Source organism: Chroicocephalus ridibundus, chromosome 2 (genome assembly GCF_963924245.1).
Source record: "Chroicocephalus ridibundus chromosome 2, bChrRid1.1, whole genome shotgun sequence".
Taxonomy (NCBI): Eukaryota; Metazoa; Chordata; class Aves; order Charadriiformes; family Laridae; genus Chroicocephalus; species Chroicocephalus ridibundus.
Window position 1 is genome coordinate 80,369,501 of NC_086285.1, and position 22,534 is coordinate 80,392,034.

The window sequence follows — 22,534 nt, forward strand, 5'->3', positions numbered from 1 at the left end:
GGTGGTTGGACTCAGATCTTAAAGGTCCCTTCCAATCTAGATGATTGTATGATTGTATGAAATAATTGTATGGAATGGAAAAAGTCCTCTGACAGCTGCGGTCCTCTGGCGTTAATTCTCTTTTGGGGGTCACAGTGCAATAAAAGAATATCAAATGTCATCGTGCAAATATTTTGAGTTTTCTTTATTGTATTCTCTGGATGCAAATTCAAACTGATACTTCTTAAATACAGCGGGGAAGGCAATGCAAAGAGCTGTAAAAATGTCACCCTCTCCATATTTATGATGCGTTGGAGTGACCAAAATCAAACAAAGCCAAACAACTCGCTGTGGAAGTAAACACAGCTGCTTTTTTCCCCATAGCTGTAAGAAATACGTGGGGAAATGCAAAGAATCCCTTTATAACGAATAGTGTAGAAGAAGGTTAGTAACAATTTGCCTTTAATTCAGTGCAGGAACAGATTGTTCTCCATGGTTTTCCATGGTCCTGGGCCTTTTGTCTCCGGTAAAGTTTTCATCACTGAGAAGGCGTATGTTTCAGAGGGCCACGTTCAACAAGCTGCTCGTGTCACCAGGCAAACAGTTAATTGGACTGAAAACCATGCCATTCCTTTTCGTTGTGTGCAAATGTGGGTGTTTCAGTCTAGTTACTTGGTTGCTCATTCATGCACAGGCATAAGTGCAGGGGCCTGTGCAAATGCACCCGTTTAAACATATTTTTTCTTTCCCCCCACCTTTCACACAGACTTAGCATTGAGCCAAATAGCTAAAAATCCTCAGGGGTTTAAAGGATTAAATGAGAACAATTGTTAAGGTGCAGGAAGGGCTGAAAAGTCGTGAGAATATGACAGGAGGTAGATGCCGAAGGAACTGCTTAGTGAACTGCAGCCTCCCCTGTTACGGGTATAAATATAACTGTGAGTGGCAGACTGGTGGGTTGGTAGCGGTTTTGAAAAAAAAAAAAAAGAAAAAAAGGGAGATCTAGTGATGGGTGACCTCAAGGTTTGCCGCTGGGCAGTTTAGTGAAGGCAGTGGGAAGATGCTTTCTTGTTAAGGGTCACAAATTTGTTTCTCCTGCCAGATTACGAGGCCAGTGCTAGTTTTCATTCCCCCTTAACTGGGCTTTTTTATTCCCACTGGTTCCTGTAACTAACCTGTTCCTTCACATTTTTCTGTTTTGTCTCAGGTACTGAAAGGTTCAGGCCGGAGGTTCTCCTCAGCTCTCCCTAGCTGCTGCCCGCCATTGCCCTGAGGAGAAGTGTCGGGAAGGCGGGCACTGCCCTGAGGAGAAGTATTTGGAAGACGGGCGCTGCCCCTTGCCTGCGGGGCGCCGGGGTGAGGCTCCTTGCGAGGGCCGCTGTGCCTCCCTGTGCCGGCCGCCATGGAGACCCTGTCCCAGGACTCTCTGCTGGAGTGCCAGATTTGTTTCAACTACTACAGCCCCCGCCGGCGGCCCAAGCTTCTGGACTGCAAGCACACTTGCTGCTCGGTGTGCCTGCAGCAGATGAGGACCAGCCAGAAGGACCTGCGGTGCCCCTGGTGCCGCGGGATCACCAAGCTGCCACCGGGGTACTCTGTGTCGCAGCTGCCCGATGACCCCGAGGTGATCGCCGTCATTGCCATCCCCCACACCTCGGAGCACACCCCGGTCTTCATCAAACTCCCCAGCAATGGGTGCTACATGCTCCCCTTGCCCCTCTCCAAGGAGAGGGCGCTTCTACCGGGAGACATCGGCTGCCGCCTCCTGCCCGGCAGCCAGCAGAAGTCCCTGGCGGTGGTGACGATCCCGGCGGAGCAGCAGCCGCTGCAGGGCGGCCTCCCCGCCGAGGGGGGAGCGGAGGAGCCGGACCGGAGAGGCGTTGTGAAAAGCTCCACCTGGTCGGGGGTTTGCACTGTGATCCTGGTGGCCTGCGTCCTGGTCTTTCTCCTGGGCATTGTCCTCCACAACATGTCGTGCATTTCCAAGCGCTTCACGGTGATCTCCTGCGGCTGAGGCGGGGAGGGGTGTGTGTGCTCCCTCGGGGGGTTGGGTCGGGTCGGTGGTGGTGGTGGTGGGGTCGAGGGAGACAATTCGCCGCAGCTTTGCCCAATGACTGCAGAACGCTGTGCACGGGGGCAGCGGCGCACCGGCCGGCCATGGGCCCCGCTGGGGTGGCATCAGGCCGCTTGGCAGCGTGCGGAGAAAATCACGTCCCGTGTCTGGCGGCAGTGGCACCGAGGAGGACTGCATGCGTCACCATAATCATTTATCAAAGGGACTGCAACTTACAGTGATTTTTTTTATCGTGTTACGAGATTTAAGACATCTATGTAGCTGGTTATACTGTGAAGTATATGGTATGAGCTCTTCTCTAAACACAGTAGATTAAAATCAAAACTGCTCCATGTAGAATTAAAAGGAGAATTGGTGCGCGACTCTGTACAAGGTGTTCAATACCGGTCCACACATGCATTATTTTTTAATGCGGGGAGGGAGACAGACTTGTAAAACCAAGAAATCATTTAGCTGCTAAGGCATTTTGTATGTTTTAAACTGCACAGTAATTAAACCAAGTTAGGAAGTTGTACAGTAGTTTTTAAAAGGAAGCATTTTACAAGCAATTCATTTTGTTCCGTGGCGTGTGTTTTTTGCCTCTCTGTTTTTCCCCATTTTTTTCAGCTACAGGGAAGTGGCACTTCCAGCATCTTTTATTTGAAGGAGCTTCTGAGCAGGGAAGCAAAGTGGGCTGGGAGGAATACCTGAAAATGCAGCCAAACACTTCTGCCTAACGGCCTTCATGCAAAGGATGGCTTTGAACAGCAAACACTGGACATGCTGTTTTACCTCTGATCTGGCAGCAGGGCTTTCTGATGACCTGGCCTTTATAGTCATCAGTGAAGAAATGGGTCATGAGAGGTCCTAGGACTCCTTCCTGCAAGGATGTGATAGAAAATTGTTCTTTATCTTTTTCTAGAGGTTGGGTTTTCTTGATTGTTTTTAAAGAATTTAGACCTATTTTGCCCCCCTCTTTCCTGGGGGATGCCACTGTGCATCCATGAATGGTGTAACGCAGAAGTTGCTCTAAGGAAGCCTCACCATCCCAACTGAGACCAAGGACCCTTATGTGCAATCATCTAGTAAGAGGCAGTGACATAGCTGGGAGGAGAACCGAGGCCAACCTAACCCTCTAGTGGGTGGGCTACCCCTCCTAAACCACTGTGGCTGTCCTCGTATCAAAATGTCTGTCTGACCATAATGGAGCCTTTTCCCACATTCCAGCCTTATAAATGTTGGTGTTTGTAAGGACAGATTGGAGAAAAACACAGCTGGTGTCTCCCTCCACCTGAGTGTCATGAACCCCAGTCATTTGCAGTTCCCTTCTTGGAAAGAGCCCAATTCCTCAGCCTTTACTGCAGTAGCGCCTTGCTCTAGGCAGTCCCACTGGCTTTAGTAGTGCTGCTCGTAAGTAAAATAGAGCTCAGTGTGAATTTGGGTATTTGGCAAGTCTGAAAGCTGAAATTTGTGTGAGATTTAGGGATTGGATCAAGGGGCACATGACAGACCTTTAATAAGACAGAAAAAGCTATTGATTTGCACGGGTTCTTTTTGCAAGTACAAAGCGTAACCTCCTTGAAGCGTGACCTCCGCTTGTCATCTTACCTGCTGCCCTTTCTAATAATTTACTGGAGATTGCTCAATGCCATATAACACCGGAGAACATAAATTTTGACTATGCAGTGCCCAAATTGGCCCTGTAGACGTCGATGGTTTGCTGGTTATGTCACAAAATCCAGTTGCTGGTTCACAATAAACATTCTCAGCTAGGACTTCTGTTAGGAACATACCTCTAACTTCATGCTGGATTTCTTCCTAGCCCTGTTCCCAAACCACTGTTTTCTTCCTTGATTCCTGTTAACTAAAGAATAGCATATAAGGTGCTTAATTGTTACTGGGTCATGTACGGAGAGGAACCATTGTGCTGATTTTTATCTACTGTCATATGTATGCATAGCACAGCAAAAAAAATAATAAAAAAATTTCCTCAGATAACACATTCAATGCCTTTTTCGTGCAAGGCCCATGTGCAGTATGCCTTGAACCTGACTTAAGAGTATTGTAATTACATGCACACCTCTCCGCAGCATGTTTAATTTGGTTGCAGTAGGGAACAGCAGGTATTCCAAAACGTTGTCTTGTGAACGTCCAAGTCTCTTGTTGCCGGTAGGTAACCATATTTCTCCTGCTATCTGCGCTATGCTGCTTCTTGTGTAAAGGAAAGCCAGTTCACAAAAAAAACCCCTTGCCTTTATAAGACTCTTGAGGAAGTGACCAGATACAGGACTCGACCCTCTACTGCCTTATCCCCTGTAGCGATTGCTGAGTGTACCGGGGGCGTAGAGCATAGCTGGAAGATGCTTTGAGGACAAGGCACTGGTGGATTTTGCACCAACTTCTGCGTTTGTTTATCTGAGTTGTCGATGACTGCACAAAATCCCCAGGCAGTCAAAGAGCAGGTCCTGGAGATCCAGTGCTGATAACATTAACCTCCCCCTGCCTGTACCTGCCCGACCGAAGCTCTTGAGGTTTCTCTGGTGTTGGCAGAGAACAGCTGTCTTGAAAACCACCCCTCATTGGCCCTACACGGAGGGCACAGTACAGAAGTGAAATCAGAAATTAGGTTAAAATACCACACTGCATAACGCATTATGCAACAGGCAGACCTGGAGTTTATCCGGTATTAATGACGTAAGTATTATATTAGCGGAATACCATCCTGTATTACGTAACACGGCACATTGTTTCGTTAATATGAATTTCCGTACTTTTCGTGCCTGCGGAAATGCATGTTTGACCTAATTTCTGATCCAGACATTTGCCTGCTCACAGCCTTGTGTAAGAGCAATAAGTAAAACCTCAAGATTTTGTTCTGCGTGCGCGTGTGGTGCATACGTTCGTTCCTTTCTTATAAATAGGAGTTCTGGAGATGTTTTTGTTCTGGCTTTAGACTGTGACTATCATTTTAAATTTGCAGCTGCCATATCAAGTCGGATCACCTAGCTTTTTTGCTGACTTGTGTAGAAGTGAACTAAATAGTTTGTTGTAATGTACAGTGTTAAAATGTTTCTCAAGTACGCTGATAGTCATACTACTTTAAAAATGCAGTGCAGTCTGTCCCGTTCCTTGGTCCAATACCTGGCATTAACAAGTGAAGCTGCTATATACACCTCTAAATTTTTTTTTTATTATTTAATTTTTTAAAAAACAGCCTCGTCTTTGTGTTTTTTCTCTGTGGAGAAACAGATGATGACTTGTGTCAAAATCATCAGGTTCTTGTCTAGTTTTTGTTCTCTGGTGTCCAGTAAGAAATCACTGCCCAGTTCCACCAAAAAAAAAAAAGAAGGAAACTTATTGTGACTCTAGTACTGTTTGGGCAACCAAAATTTACACTAAAACTTGTGGGTAATTACTCAAGCACCTGCATTTTTAGAACAAATTACTCTGTATGAATGTGTATTTATTTGCTTGTTTAATGGGAAGGATGTATGCATTGGGGTCCAGCTTTGTTTTTTTCCTGGAGGGTCCCAACTTCCATTTTTGGCTTGTGCTTTCCTGGCAAACAGGCTTTAGGGTTCACTCTGTGAAATTTTGTTTAGTGAATTTCAAAAAATTCAAAATATGCAATTTTGGTATGCGGGTTTTTTTTAGGGAGTTGTGTGTTCGGTGATTGTTCATGCTTAACCAAGATGTAAAGGAGCCTGGATGTTTTGTAAACATGGAGCAATCATGAGTCCGAAGTTTCATCTTTATCAATGAAGCTCAGTCTGAATAAAACATTAGCAGGAAAAGAATGATATCAAGTGAATTATGGTACCTCTGTTACTTTACCATCAAATGAAGAGCGTGGAAGGAAGTTTGGCAGAATTGCTCTGCATTTTAGGAGGGGGTGGCTGAAATTTGTCTCTCTGCATTTTAAGGCAAAGTGTTAAGTGTGGGTTGTGGTAAAGAGTAAAAGGTTTTTTATGTTTTAATTACCTTGGATGCAGAATTATAGCTGATGACTAGAGCCATACAACAGATTTTTTTTTTCTTTTTTCTGTTTTAATCAGATGACTTAAAAGTTTTAAGTGAAGTTTTTGCTTATGGAAGTGAGGGATTATTGGCCTTGACTTAAGCATGGATAGTACAGACTCGCACGCCGGCTCCCTCATCCCCTCAAGCCTGCCTTACCACTCACGTTATTGTTGCTGGAGCCCTGGGCAGCCAACCTTTCCGATACTGCAGATGCGTTTCTGGAGCAGAGAGGGCTGATGTTGCACTGGTTTTATAACATTCACAACAGGGATAAACCAAAACCAAACGATTCATACATGATTTGAGGTCTTCTGTAGGTGTCCTGCTATCAAAAGCTCTTGGCGCTGTGTAAGCTGCTCCAAGCCTCTGTGTTCCCTGGATCTTCTCAGAGCAATGGCACGTAGTGGAGGATGTTGCCTCCTCCCAGTCAGAGAGAGGGGCCGTACTCACCGTCCACAGGTAACAGCCCCCCTCCTCCCCAGGAACAACAAGACACTTGGGTGGGTACTGCAGGAGACATTCACGTGTCAAGTGAACATCTCTGAAGTAAACGTTGGTGTCGAAATGTTCCTTATCCTTGTTGCACAGAAAATGTGCCTTGAGATTTGTTTTTTCCAGACATTTTCTGTGGGTGGATGGAGCCGGCGCAGGGAGGGAAGGAAGGAGAAGGTACATGGCAGCAAATGAGTCCTGGCATCATCTGGGAGGCTGTTGGAGGATCTGCTGGCCCCGAAGGCAAAGGTTTTCATGCAAGAGCTTCAGCAGGGCAAGATTATCTGGAAATGCTGCAACGGATTTACAGCATGTTCGTGACCTTTCTGGTGCGGTACACTGTCCATAGGCCTGACAGCTGGGGCTGTTGTGTTCTTTCTCTTTGTCACTTTACCTCTTGCATGCTCGTGTCAACAAGCAAAGCTGCTTGCTTCATCCTCAAGTTGAGCAATTATACAGACATTTCTTAAGTTGCCCTGAGCATCTCTAATGAGAAAAATTACCTTCCAAGTTCAGTGAAATTTAGTACTTAATAAACGTTCAGAAAATGTGTTTTTTCAAGCATTTCCTTATGCTTCAATACATTTTTATTTTAGTTCTAAACAATTCCTGTAATTTTTGTGCTAAGCATGGTCCTGAACATCAGAGCCAATTCTGAGGGACTAGGTAAGATCTACAACCAGAAAAAACTATTTCCTATCCCCCCCTATCCATCCCACAGTTCCCTTCAGATCTACACAAGTCTGTTTTCACTCTCCTCATCTATGTCACACTGAAGCACCGAAGCATGGGGATGGAATGGGGACTCGGGGGCATGCATGGAGCCCCTATACATAGATAGGAGCACAGGTTCGTATTTCAATGCACGGGGTTGGTATGTCAACAGCACATGCTCACAAGGAGCAGAGAGAGGCCAAGTGGATTAGTAAAAGGGCCTCAAGGTCTTGTATCTCAGGAAGGTCCTGTGCTTTATGGTGCTGGAATGATGAGGTGGTGAGATAGCTCAGTAGCACGAAGTCGTGGTATCACTACCTGGATTTCATGTGAGATGAGTTGCTGCCTCCCCTGTCCTGATCTGTCTCCTGCAAATGACCTACTGCTGGTGTGTGGGACTTGGCTGCTCCACAGGTGACATCTCGTCTGGGCTTCAGGTGAGGAGCCACATCATTACTCTGTGCCTCCAGGCTGGGATGTCCACCCAAAAGGGAACAGCCAGATGGCCTGGGCTTTTAGTTTATCAGGGGTCTGTAAGTTCAAGTGGAGGTCTTTTCGAAACGCAGCTGCATTAAGCACTCCTGAAAGCTTGAAGGCAACACACAGACTTGGCCTGAACTGATTTGAAAGAGAGAAGAAAGGGTGCAGAAAGAGAAGGACACCTGGAAAGGAGCAAATGATTAGGCAGTAGCCTGGAAATTCAGATCTGTATGTGCAAAAACATCTAGTGGGAATGGTTTGCAGTGGCCTGCATATGTAATTTCTGCCAAATTGTACCTCGAGAATGGCAGCAAAACTCCAGGTCTTGCTTTTCCTTGAACACCTTTGAGTTGGGAAGCTGCCTATTTCAAAAGTGCAGTTTTCCACCTAACTGAAAAACTTGATGGGTGTGCAGAAATTTTTGAGGGTGCCAAATCATCACTGAAGCTCAGGATTCGGACACAAGCTGAACAGGAATTTAGTGGTAAGAAGCTGGGATGAAAAAGCAAAGTCTTGAATTCTTGGTGTGTGCAAATGTGTCACATTGCTTAAAATAAAAACTTGTTTTGTTTGCATATGTATTGACTGAACGTATGAAAACGGGTGTCCATCTTCCAGGACAAATAATGAAGTTGACAACATTGGTAATGCCAAACAGCTAAAGACAGGATTTATTGAATCTATAAGATCTGAGAAGCTGAAAACAAAAGAAGTGTCTATTTGGTACAGCTATTGCACTCAAACAGTAAGATTAGGTTAGGGGTTTGTAGCTTTCTGGCTTGTTTTTCAAGATGGAGTAAATAAAAGAAATGAGAAAACTGAGTAGTTTCAGGCTGAAGGTTATTTACTTGCCTATCTTAAAATTACAGGAAGATGTGTGTGGATCGTCACCGTGCTGATCAGTTTTGGAAGCGCTGCCCTATAGGTGCCAGCGTGCACTGACTTGGTCTGAATTGTTGGGGTTTGCATCTGCTTGAGAGAAATCTGCATCTACCTCACGATCTGAAAAAAAAATCTTCCCCTGCAAGATGGTGTGAATTCAGGTTGACATTGTAAAGAGTGTGATCTCACTTTGAAGTATTTAAGAACGGTGGTGGATCTTTCAAAGCAGCATGCCCTGGGGTAGATGCGCGTGGCTGACTACGAGCATAAAAGGGAGCTCAGCTCCCAGGCATGGCCAATTTGCTGATTGAACTGCAAATGAATAATTTCTTGCTTAAATTATTTGGAATAATGGTCACAGATGTTTCTCAAAGATTTGCTTAGGGAATGTATTTAAATATTTGGGACAGGATTCAGGAAAATACGCTAACGGAGACAGCACTAAAGCATTAAATCTGAGGAAGATGAAGGGATTCGGTCACAGATGATTAAATACTTTCTTGAATAGAGACGGACTTTACACTTAGGTGTTTGTTTCTTGATACTTGGCTAGTCTGCACAATTCTTAATGACCATTTGAAGTAATAAGCTTTGCTTTGGGGAAGGTTTAATTTTGAAATCTGGAAGCATATTGACTAGGAGAGGCTCAGTAATACCCCAACGCAGCTGTTTTGAAGCACTTGAGTGTAGAAACCTGTATTTCTATAACTCCTGTTTTAAATTGCTTATCGTACAGAGCTGAGAATTTTTTACTCACGGTGGAAAAAAGAAAAGCTTGCAGTTCAAACCCGCACCAAAACCCACCCTAGGAATCCAGGGTAATGATGATTTAAAAAACTCAGGAGAAATAAATTGAATTCTAATCGCTTCTTTCCTGCTGTGCTGAAATGCTGAGGGATTTGCTAAACCTACAGGTTGATAAAACCGAATCCCTGCTTAATGATTGTATTTGCTAAACTGGCTAACCGCAATGGATACACAAGAGCGTTCTTTCTTTTCCTTTCTGACCTCCTCTGGTTTAGAGAAGACAAGATTTGGACAGTTGTAGCTGGATTGAACAGCGTGATAAGAGTTGTAAAATGTTACCAGCAAGGAGCGCGGCTTTGTGATAAACAAAGACCTGCAACACCGCATGTCTTTCGGCAGCCATCCAGGCAGAACAAGCGCGCAGCAACTCCAGCAAACCCCTGGGATCGAGAGAAATGTTGTCAGGAGGAGTGGATAAATGAGGATATTTTTTAATACCTTAGATACCGTCTGCGTGTGTTATTGCTGATGCCTGGCATCTTTGGGTTCGGGTTCTTTCTTTTGTCCTTTATAACAAGAAGCTTAAAAAGCACTTTGTACTGCTTCCTTACCAGCCTGCTCCTTATCTCCTGTTTCCTCTTCTTCAGCCCGGTGTTTGGCCATCCTGTGTCCCTGCAGATTTGCAAGGAGAAACTTACCTTTGTATATGTGGGCGACTGCAAATTTCTACTGCGTTTTCAGTGATGAAAATGGTTAAAAAATTCTCCACAGAAGCAGGAACATCTCCAGGGCTCCATACAGATTCTTATTTGCAATACCTCTTTGTCTGCTGTTATTATCATAGGTCCTCTTTAAATAAGTATTTTGGATTATTGTTTCTTTACTATAATCCTAAGATTTTGGAAAAAAAGCAATAGAAAAACATGAGAAAACAACTCAGATACTAGAAATTATTTGCACAATATGATTTTTAAGATAAGATCATTCATTAACAGCTTTTTTTTTTGTTCTTGTTTTTTTTTGTTCAGTGTATCAGTGACATTAATTTTGCGATTCCACTTCCTTTGGTGGGGGAGGGAGATAAGGAGGAAGAAAATCCATATTCAATGCTCAGATTAGGTCTGCTGAGTTTTAAAATGTATGTATGTGCTTCTGTTGTGTAATACCTCATAAACCTCCTAGCAGCTGAAAACTGCAACAGCACCAAAATCTTAATGAAATGTCACGTGCTGCCTATTAAGTTTCGAAAGCCTGCTGAAATGTGCAGAGCCTGGACTTTCTGGATGCGGAGCACACAGAGCACTATACGAGGAATTAGTTGTGACTGTCAGTTCTCCGAGATCAAACTCAGATCTTATGCCTCGTTTAAAGCCGTTAGTGGACTTGGCCTCTGACGATCTCTGTCGTATGTCCTATAGTTAGTGGCAGTCCTCATTTTATAGATCTAAAGCAGCCAGCCTTTGATAAGGAGATACTTAACAATTTTGAGGGCAAATTACCCATCTCCTTAAGAGATTGTTAAATCCTTGATTGGGTCAGTGACCCAACTTTTGCCAAAGGAAGATGGGACTTTGGTTAAATTGTCCTGGCACAGTCTGCCCCTCCCACGCGTTTGCTCGGTGGCCCAAGGGGAGGAGGTGTCCCGGGGTGGGTGTGGAAACATGGATGTGACCCGCCACAAATCTCTGTTGAAACGATGGCCCTGCAAGGACACACTGAATACTCTCCTTGCTGGAACGGTCCGACGTAACATCTCTGGTTAGAGCATGGGGGTCTTCTGGTTCCTGTGCTGTAGATATAACTTTTAAGGTTTAAAATAAATGCGAGAACCTTTCTGTAAGATTCCTTCAGCTGTCTAAGTCGTCACAACCGTAGAGCTCTCCTGGCCACCCGGTATCCTGCAAACTGGAGAACATGTCCTTCAGGTGAGAAAGGTGGTCCCAAAGTAGGCTGCCTCGTGGCAGGGCGCTGTGTCTGTCACGGAGCTGAAGGTTAATGTGCTGCTTAGATGCTCTTTTGTGGTAGGCTCTGAACAGTCTTTCTCATCCTTCCCCCTGCTCCCCCACTCTCATTTTGCTTATAATAGTTTTGGAAAAACAAAAACAGGCATGAGGAAAAATAGAAAGAAAAGTAAATCTGTTCTTCATTCAGGCCACGTTTATACCATCTGTTCCGTATCTATTTAAACTCTGTCAAGAGAAAGCAGAGGTGCCCCTGAATTTCAGCGGTGCTCCAAATGAATCCCCATAGGCTTCCTGTTTTGGAGACTAAACCTTGCTGAGCAGAGGACCTCTGAGGGGAAAAACATTTTTAAGTCCCAGGAGCCAGCAGACACGGTCGGTGGTTGCTGGAAAGCAAAGAGGGAGCAGCGGCAGCCCTCACAAGGAGGGGACCCCCCCAGCTGCACTCCCCGTGGTGGGAGAGCAGCGGGCTGGTGTGGCACGGGGACGCAGCGGGGAGGCCAGGACCGGCGCTGCACACGCGCTCGTATTCTCGAGGGAAGCAGCTTGTCAGCTTCCCACCATGTATTTCGAGCTACTTGTAGTTGGTATCAGTTTAGATTACTTCAGCTACAGTATCCCTAATTGCTCCAAAGGCATTACAAGTGAGCTGTCGTCTAAAGCAGACCTGAAAAACCCATCCCACGGGGCCTGACTTTGCACTATCCCTATTAGCAAAGGTTTCTGTATAACAGGAGAGATAGGGAGGAGTAGGGATGCTTGATTGGTTTTTTGTTTTGGTTTGTTTTTTTTTCTTTCTTTTTTTTTGGTAAAGGCAAATAAACTTTGACAGGTGTTAAAACAAAAAGGCAAAGGAAAAATACTGAATAATCTTTATGTCAGCAGAAGCATCCTCAGCCCAGCTCTGAAGTGCGAGCTAGTTCCCTATCTCAGTGCCAATGTTGAAGACGAGTGTACGCACTCATGCACTTAGCACATTAATTAAAACAAGAAATGAATGAAGGAAGGTTTGGCTCTTGTTTTAAGAATCGAAGGCAGAAAGGCTTCCCTCTGCCAGGTAGTGCCAATGCCCTCCTCCCTCCCCCTCTGGACTTTCAGGCTCATTAATAGCTGCACCAGAAGCTGGAAGGTTGAGTCTAGCCTCAGGCACGCCGGTATTACATGGCTCTCCTACAGCTCTATCACCATCTCTGCTCCTTGTTGTACACTCTGTTTTACATGGTCCCTTGCCCTCCCTAGGCTCCCTCCCTACCCCTTGTTAATTATATTCTAGCTAAACAAGCAGGCTGGCACTGCTCAGGGGCTGTGAACAAAAGTCCTCTACGTGTTTCGGAAGCAAGCACACATATGACTTGGTTTTAGATGACTTCCCCCTTCTTTTCATGTGAAGGGCTAAGCAGCCACTACCGATACATGAGCTGCTGAGCCACCGTGTCAAACCCTTGCCAAATATTGACTTTATAAAGGTGAAATCAGAGTGCTGTCAATAAATCTCAATGTCTGGAGAAGCATTCTTTGCTTGCTTTGTCTCTCCTAGAAGGTGTTTTAATACGTGGTATTTTTGTAGTCAAATCTCTGGAGTCTTGTCCTTTGTATATGTGGAAGCGCTGATTTTATGAGAACTGTTCAGACACATTTGCTATGATTAAAATTCTTCAAAATGATTTTCAATAGACTAGTGTGTGCTTTTCTTTTTTAATACAAAAAAGTAAAATTGGCTGGGACATTCACTCATCAGTTCCACTGAGAGCTTTAATAGAGTTGCGCAGTAATAAAGGAAGACTGAGATCCTCAGCCAAGTTTCAGATACGTGGAGGTGACTTTCAAGTGGTCCATCAGAAAGCCACTTTTATGATCTTGTGAAAGAGAGGGAGAAAAATGAATGGGGGCCACTCCCCTTCTTTCCCTGGGCAACTTTACCTTTGCCAGTTTGATACAACTTTCGCCTTGACTTGGGTGCAAATCTCTGTCCTTTGGGACGGGAACTGTTGTGACATTTCCCCGTGGATGCTCTGTGATACCTGAGTGTACACGTGCTCATGCACAGCCATGTCTACGCTCAAGTGTGTAGGTCTAGAGATAGTCTCTTACCTCCTTAACTGACACACATCCTTATAAATGTGAAATTAATGGGCTACTGGTATTAATGAATGTAAATCCAATGACTTCAGGATTTACAACACCCAGAGTGAGGACCAATAAATACAGATAATTTTTTATATTCAGTGATCTCCGGTGTTTCAAGTTAGTGTATTGCTGTGAGCAAAAGTGCAGCTCATTTTCCTTGTAAATCTTCCATTTTTAAGCCTGGTTTCCTATGGCAATGAGACATGTAGTCTCATGCTCTGCATCTGTGTGTCCCTTTCCACTGACCTTTCAAACCAAATTTAACACAGTGTTAGCCATCTAAAAGATAATTAAATTTCTGTTTTGATGGTGTGTGGGTAGAAGAGTAAAGGGAAGACAGACAGATCCCGTATGTGCCAAACATATGAAAAAGCTGCAGCGTCGACTTGAATCTTGTTAGACGTTAGAAAAACCACACGGGAGATGCTCCCCAATAAATGACTCAAGCAGAAGAAAAACTTAAATGGGAGCTTGCAGTGAACAGTGAGACAGCAGCGCACAGGAAATTAGATTTTATTTTTCCTTCTCTTCATGTAATTCCTTTTCTTTTGAAATGCAGCCCCTTCTAGCATTCTATACATGTATTTCAGCCTTGAGTGGAGAATTACCGTGGTGCTGGTTGCCTGTATACAGCCTAGGGCAAGCGGAGTTTTGCAGTCGCCGGAGGCCGAATCTCTTCATTAGTAGTGCCATGACACAACTTTTATGACATCGTTTTGCATTTAGAGACTTTAAGCAATTAAGCTTGGGTCACCCAATTTCACTGTGATGGGACAAATACCAATTGGCAGGACTGTAGAGGAGTGTCATCAAAGGGAAATGCCTGGTAATGGTGTGTTTGATTGCTTTTTAGTATCAAAAGCAAGGCAAAACCATACAGTGCTCTGACATTTATAATAGCTTAGTAAATATGGTTGTTTTAGTTGGGATGAACTGAGTCTAAATTAGGTTTGTCAAGTGAGGTAACATGTCTTATTGGGTGAAGCGATAAACTGAGGAAAAAAACATGAGGTTTTGTGCCCACCAGCTCCTCTTCTTCAAGCCTGCAATAAGAGTAGCCTACATCAAAACTAGATACAGGCAGATGCCGATTGCCCTGAATTTGCCTTAGTTATGCCACTTGGAGTACTGAGAGAGTACAGGAGATGTGATCTATGGAGGAGAGAGAAAACTTTACTGAGAGTCGGGAAAGCTCTTAGCCAAACCGAACAGGTAGAGGGTGAAAGAGGCAATTTCACCAGTGAAAAATTCAAGTGGTTAAGGGAGAAAAAGCCTGAGGGAGACTTATAATGTGGCATGAAATACTGATGATTCAGTAGATCCCAGTCTGTTTAACAGATGAGGAAATCTCAGGATCCAGTACAGCCATTAATTCCCAGGCTAGATGGAAACATTCTCAAATAGCAACGGTTTTTCTTCCCCTATGCCATCAGCAGACAGGCATAATGGACATTTTCAGTGTCTTTAAATTCAGTAATGCCAAATAAGGCTTCTCAGTAAAGCTGAAAAAAAAGAGAATCTGATGTTTTTAGTGGTGTAAGTCTCACATAAGGGAGATTTGTTCAAAGACTTGATGCATTACTTCAGTGAGTAAAAGCTTTTCTTATGTTATCAGGCTAACTAGAATAGCTTAAAGAGCTCTAAGCACTAAAAACACATCTGGGGAGCAGAAATTGTGTTTCAGCAGTTACTACTTCAAACAGATGGAGAACGACAAGGCAGGAAGAAATAAAAAGACTGACCTAGGTGTACCTGGGGGTTGACAACCATTAGGAGATCCAGAGTCCCCTGAATCCTGCCCTTGTGCCTGCCCGAGGCGATGCGGCTGCAGTCAAGGGCTGGGTTTACAATGCGGGAGTCGTCGATGGCACCGCATAACGTGGATGAGCATCCATCGGGCAGTAACCCGCTCAGCTGCTTGTGTGACAGTCCTTGCACGGGGTGCGTAGGGAGAGCCTGCGGTGCAGGTGTGCTCTGCTGAGTGTGCCTTTGGGTGTGATGTTTCCTGACTTTTCTGAGTACGAAAGTAAAGCGAAATGGGGCCATTTGTAGCCCTTCTGCTGCTGGGCGTTCTCTCTCTCCATTGCCTGTGTGGGGAGCTGGGAGGAGACTCCTCATGAGTGAAGCAACAGCTGCACGCAAATGTATGAAAGATGTTGTCTCATCAAAGCCACCCCTTTACCGCCAGCTGAAGGCATTATAAAAAATTGCTGGTAGCTGAAGTCTTATGCAGGAAGACAGGTTAAATTATTACAGTGTTCCTCATGGCCTCCTAGGCAATGAATCTGTGAAGCAGTGAAGTGGGTTGTTGCTTTCACCACAGAGGAATTCATTACGGTAGCCAAATTAATGACTGCTTTTCAAAAGTTTCTCTTGCTCTCTGAAGGACTGATTTGCTGCCTGCTGTTTGTTATCTCTGGCATTTTTAAGCTTCACCCAGGTGAGTATATTGCTTTGTGTGTTTAATGCGTGAACACAGCCTTCCTAACCTTGATGCTGCTCATCGCTTTCCTCTCTTCTTTCCTTGGGCTTTGATGATGATTTTGTAACAATTCACCCGCCAAGAGCCCCTTAGTCATTTCCCTGGTGGCCACGTTAAGAGTGAGTTCCCTCTGCCCCTTCAAATGGGCGCATGTGAGAGTTGACCCTATGGTAGGAGCCGTAAGGCTGGGGTGTTTCGTTGGTATTTTAGGCGGCACAGTCTGCATTTGAAGGTGTGGCGTAAGGCTGTCTATGGCACTAGGGAAGAGGGGAATGAAGCAAACAGGGCAGAGGAGCGGTGGCAAATGAGCTTGCAAAGTCCTAACTGGAAGGCATAGTACTGACCAGCTGATTTGCTTTGCTGTCAGCGTTAGGCGAATGCACACCCTGAGCTGGGTTTAGTCAACACAGATTGCTGCCAGCGCTACCCTCATCCGGGATTGCCGCTTACTTAAATTCTTTTTTCACTATGTGTTTCTATCGGCTGTCACGGGCTGAGAGCTGCGGAGCAGCAGTCGGAAGGCTGCCAGGGCAGGGGCTGATTGCAAAACGCAATGGGTTAAGTTAATCCTTTGGGAAACCTTACTGAGTAGAAGGGTGTTGGTTGTGTTCCCTGGCATGTCTGAAAAACGTATTAGTAGAATAAATACAGTGGCATGACTGACAATGAATATGCAGTGGTTTTCAGTCTGACACTATCTTTTACCACAGAATATCAAGTCTCCTAACTCATATGAATTAATTTGAGCCTTTCATCAGCCTTATATACAGCTCTTGCTGCTGAGGCGTCTAATACTTGGTGTTGTCACCAAGTCTGATGTGTCCAGGACAGACCAGAATCCCCAGACTTCAACAAATGAGACATCTCCTTCAGAGTCAGTGAGCCAGCTGCACGTCCTACCTGTATTTAGGAAGAACTAAAAATAAAATAAAATAAAAAAAGGGGCTGTAATTTAAGACATATTCAGGGGAAACAAATCACACAAATAAGTAAACAAGTAAACAAACCGATGTTTTCATCCATTGCTGCCCTGGTTAGAAAGCCAGAACAATTGTCTGTGACATGCAAGCAGCTCCCAAGCTACTGTTCAGCTCAGCTGTATCCCCAGCCTAATTAATTGGTCACAGGTGCAGATGGGCACGTTAATTGCACCCATGTATCACTTTTGACCAGTCCCAGTCGTGCCTACATAAGGGGAACAATGCAGCTTGTGTAGCTTTTTGTGGTGGCTCTATGAGGAGGGTGGATAAATCATGAAGCCCTGGTTCTGCCACCTCTATTCTCGCGGAGCAAGAGGCCTTGTAAGCAGAGGTGCTTGAAGCGCTGGGGCTAATGGTGAGTAAAATACTCTCAGCATGAGTAAGTATTACTGAACAGCAGATTAGCACACTGTACCAAGCACTTATCTAAAATTGTTTTCCTCTACTTACACCCTGAGATTCTTGTCTCCAATTATGTTTGTTTTGTTTGCTTTTTCTTTTTTTTTTTTTTTCTTTTGTGGGTACTCAAATATTGGTAAGAGAAAAGTCTACACAGAGACCGAGGGACGGATAAGGTCTGAGAAGAACAGTAAAATAAAAGCACTTGGGTGGAGTTCAGCTGTTAAATTGTAAGGCTATACTTAACTTACTGTTGTCTTCGTCTGGGTTTGAAGTACTAATGTACCTAGGAAAGAAAACAAATTTACAATGGCTTAGTTAGGAGTTCCTTCTCCAGGAAGAGCTAGAATAAGCAAAATGTAGCCTGAAACAAGGCCAGATTCCCCTGGGATGTCATGAAAGGGACCTTGTTGAAATCAAACTGGTTGCTTGCTATTAAATTAACACAGATCCCCTTTGTCATGGGGTTGCTGAAGGCAGCCTGCAGGCAGACACCCAGTCCCAAGGCTGCGTCGCACAGGTGCGCAGCAGAGCGGTGGCACCCCAGCAAGACCAAATCCCCTCCTGTCACGGCTGGTTTTGCTGGGGCAACGGCTGATGACGTGGCTCCTCTAGCTTTGTCTGTCTTCATGGGTGAAACCACACCTACCCCTTGGTCAGATGCCCCCAGCCTTGTCCTATCTCACAGCTCCCCTCTGAGGGAGGCAGCCCTGCTTTGGCTACTCTCCTTGATGTGCTGTTGCCCCGGGACCATCTTGGTGTTGGATCTGAGAACAGCCTCCCTTCCCAATGCCTGGCTTTCCTTTAGGCGTGGGTCGCCCGCCCCCACCCCCCGCGGCAGCTCTTGTCTTAGCCTCCTGCCACGCCATGCAAGGCAGGCTCTTGTTTATCTTTCCTCCCAGAACTGGGAAGTCCTATGTCTGCCGTCAGTGTGTTTGGGCAGGGCTGGAGTGTTGGGCGCGCTACAGCCAAGGCAAAGGGAGGTGGAGACAACTGCGGGTGCAGTAGCCCTGTGTCAGGTTCCTGTCCTCATCCTCTTCCTCCCCAGCAGCTGGCTTGGTTTATCAGGAGTCTGGTAGAAGCAAAGTAGGAAATCAGGCTGTAGGTGTTTTCCTGTGGTTGATGATCTGCTGCCCTAAAAAAATTAATACTTTGCCTATGTTGAGAGCCAGTTCTGAGGGGAGGGTGAAGATTTCAACAACTTCTTCTGGCCTGTTTGGAGGTCGAGAGGTGAATTCATTAGTGTATGCAGGCACCTGACCACAGCAGGGAAGCTGATAGACTCATAGAATGGTTTGGGTTGGAAGGGACATTAAAGATCATCTAGTTCCACCCCCGCCTTGGGCAGGGACAATAGTAATAGCCAATAGCAGCACTGGTTTTTGACCTCACGGATAAACCCATGGCATTTTTCAGTGCTTGTAGGCAGAATATTGAATGGAGCAGCTCGCTGCTGGCGCTGAGCGTCCTCTGAGATGCGGGGTGACCGCGCCCTGCTCGCGTGCTTGGGGCCATGGTAATCAACAAAGCTGGGGGCAGCAAGAAAATTTCTCTCCAGGGTCAAATGGGTGTTGGTGTTCTATCTTTTTATGGGCAGGGAGGTTCAGCTGCTGGGGTCACCTGCACACAGCTGCCAAACAGGCTCAGACAGTGCAGAGCCATCAGGCGGAGATGGTACCTCTTTCTTGCTTTGCACAGGTGCCCTATAATTTGGCTTTTGGAGGAGTGACACACACCTGTAGCATCAGGATATTTGTGTAAAACTAGGAAGTGAGATGGGATTAGGCTACATGGTCCCTGCTACCTTTAAGTTTTATAATGCTGAGTTTTTTGAGATGCAGCATAGGCTGCTTCTGCAAGACTAAAAGAAAAAACCAAACACCTCCCAACCCTCCAGATTACACCTTCTGCAGACCTTGTGCAGCAACTGTCTTAAAATACCTCTTTAAAAATATGTTCAGGTCTTGTTTTTAAATGAAGGCTCTGACCTTGATCACTTGAGAATACATGGCTGAATTCAAAATGAACTGCTTAAAACTTGTTTAAAATATTGGCATGCATTATTTAATGCAGCAAGACACTTCAGAATGTGGTTTATATGAAAACCGCTACAAAATTGAGTTGTATATTGATGTATCAAAATCAAACCTGTGTATTAATGTAATTAAAACAACCCCTTCATTGCTTTGAAAACTATTTAATGCTTGATAAAGTCAAAGGCAAACAAAAGTAAAAAATTTCAGACCAACGTGGGTTTGTCCTTTATGTTGGTAATGTAGTATCAGTGTAACTGAACTGTTCCTCTTGTATGCCTGTATGGTTTTAGTCAAACAGCAAGTATGATGGAGGTTTCATGTCAGAATTGCATAAGTTTATTAATAGCAATTATTCCTCAAAAGTGTTTGTGTGAAATTAAAAAAAAAAAGTCAGGTGTTCCTTCACGCTTATCCAAAATCTATGTGTAAATTCAGAAATAGTGCAAGCGGAAGCATATTTTATAAATGTACATGTGTATATATACACACATGTATATGTGTGTGTGTGCATATATATATGTGTGTATTTATCTTTAATGATATATACGTTGTAAAATTTCCCATGGCATTCCCTGAGAAGCCTCGGGAGCATGGAATATGGTTTTGTAAGGTTATAAAAAACTCATAGGGAAAAGCTTGCAAAAACCTTTCATCTAAAATAATAATAAGTCTGGAGATTTTCAATGCAACTCACCTCGACACAGAGATTTTCAGTTTTGCAAGGAGCGTTCTCTCTCTGCTCTTTCACTCTTTCCTGCATGCCCACATGCATATGTACCTTCTCATGTGATGTGACTCCAAATTACTAGATACCAGTACTCTCATGTTAAAAGACCATCTCCTTGTCTCTCTCATCTTGCAAATAATTTGATGCGAATGTCCAATGTAAATTGATCTGTATTATACACTGATGTAAAACATCCATGTGAAAAAACTGGAGGAATGCTTCAGAACAGACCTGGGTGGACTTTATCATAAACCACATACTGTCTGTGAGTACCCCAGTGTATTCTCAACCATACTTTTTTGCACAGCAGTCATCAGGAAATTATTCAGAGGTACGTGAAGGCCAAAAGTATAGTGAACTGGGAATCAATGGAGCTGGTTTCTTCTTGCTTATTGATTTTTTTTTTTCTTTTAGAATTTTTTATTTTTAATTCAAAATATAAAAATGGATTTGTTGCCACTGCATTCTCAAGATGGTTGCTTTTGCTGCCACTCCTTTAAGTATTTGAGGGAAGCAAACACAAGCCGACAGTCCTGAAGCCATTACCCAGTTAACAGAGCAACTGGGGTAGTTTCCAGTGTGTTTTCACTGGCAGCTGAATGCAAGTGAGACTCTTGCCCATTTCTGGTTGTTCTGTTGATTAATGGGACCTTCCTTTTTTGTTGCAACACTTCTTGGACTTCTTTGTCTCAAGCTTCTCCAAAGTAGAGCTGCTGCTAGAGCACTGCGTTTTCACACTTACAGTCCATAACCCCTCAAGAACACTGGAAACATTGCAGAGCGATAATTTGTATGTCCTGGTAAGTTGCGTAACTTGGAGCTGGATGCTGAAAATGTGCAAAATGTTCTGTGGGAGACCTTATGCTGCGGGTCTTACCAGGTAAAAGAAATTAGGCAGGGAGGCTGGGAAAAGGGCACTGGAGTAAATGCCCCTTGCATTAAGCACATGTGCATGTAACCTGAACTGAATTGCTGGAATTTCTTACTATGTAGCAAGTAAAGTGGCTCCCCAGTTCAAGAGAGACAGGGAACTACTGGAGAGAGTCCAGCGTAGGGCAACAAGGATGATTGAGGGATTGGAGCATCTCCCTTATGAGGAAAGGCTGAAAGAGCTGGGACTCTTTAGCCTGGAGAAGAGAAGGCTGAGGGGGGACCTGATTAATGTTTACAAGTATCTAAAGGGTGGGTTTAAGGAGGATGGAGCCAGACTCTCTTCAGTGGTTCCCAGTAACAGGACAAAGAGTAACAGGCACAAGCTGAAACACAGGAAGTTCTGATCAAATACACCCAAAAACTTCTTTCCAGTGAGGGTGACGGAGCACTGGAACAGGCTGCCCAGGGAGGTTGTGGAGTCCCTTTCTCTGGAGACTTTCAAGACCTGTCTGGATGCAGCCCTGAGGGATGTGCTTTAGGCAATCCTGCTCTAGCAGGGGAGTTGGACTAGATGATCTCTAGAGGTCCCTTCCAACTCTGAAATTCCATGATTCCCTGATCTTTTGTTATCCTCTCTGTGGGTCTTTCGCTTTTTTCCCCTCACCCACAGTCTGACAGTTCATTTTTATGTGCTTATGGTTGCCACCTCATGCAGGAGAAGAAAATACATCATTTCCAAGGTAATCCTCCCTGTGGAGTTTTGGCCACCGTGGAAAACAGTCCAGGTCCAGACTGGAAAAAACCTGTGAGCTAGGGGATGGGCTTCCTTCCACTGATATTTCCCAGAACAGAGACTGTCAATAGGAAAAGTTCTATGCAGCTGTTCCTTGGAAGGGTTTGGGCAGAATCCTGAAAGCATGCATGCCTGTGGGGGGGGGAGTGAACAAACACCAGGCTTCTCCATTTTGCCCCTGCCCCAGCTGGAGCTGCACAGCTTGTTTTCAGCCACAGGCATCCGAGCTCTGCTCCTTTTGTAGTTCGCACAGAGGAGCTACGCTTACGGCCCATCCAGAGAGCTCGAGGATCAGATAGCACCTCTCTCATTCCTTACTTGTAAATCATCCAGGAGAGATAGTGTTTACTTCCAGATTTAAGAGCTGTTCTTGTTACGGTGTCTGCAGATAGGGCTGATTGCGAAAATAAGCTGGATGTAGAAAAACAAAGACGCCTCTCTGGCCTTTCAAAGCAGCAGAGAAGCTGCCACCTAGAAACCATCAGGGATGTGTACCTTTCTCTCCTGTTTTGAGCCAAAGGGCAGTTACTCTCCTATTAGCTTTTCCGTGAGCTGACTTTCTGTGTATTGATTTTATGACCTTTCAAGTGCTGTCTGTCAGTCTTCTGCACTGACAGCTTTACGAGGGTCAGTTGTATGGTCAGAGCTTGGAAAATGTTTATCTCTTTGGCTCTTTCAGAGTCAGATGGGTTCACAAAATCCTCGGGGCTGGATGATGATATCATTTCTCACCTCCAGCAGCACCGTACTTCACAGGTCAAATCAATGCAGCTGCTCAGCGAATTGGAA

The 22,534-nt window shown here is 44.8% G+C and overlaps 1 protein-coding gene across 14 annotated transcripts in view; it reads left to right on the forward strand.

The window, feature by feature from the left end:
* The window catches only part of RNF152 (ring finger protein 152), a 55,840-nt gene extending 42,892 nt beyond the window's left edge, over positions 1-12,948 (forward strand). For 13 of the 14 annotated variants that reach the window (XM_063326071.1, XM_063326070.1, XM_063326075.1 and 10 more), the window contains one exon: positions 1,187-12,948. In XM_063326071.1, coding sequence (XP_063182141.1) covers positions 1,382-1,993 — 612 coding nt within the window. In that variant the 5' untranslated portion in view covers positions 1,187-1,381 and the 3' untranslated portion in view covers positions 1,994-12,948. The remainder of the gene's footprint in view (positions 1-1,186) is intronic. The other variant, XM_063326066.1, reaches the window with a different exon arrangement.
* The last annotated feature ends 9,586 nt before the right edge of the window (positions 12,949-22,534 follow it).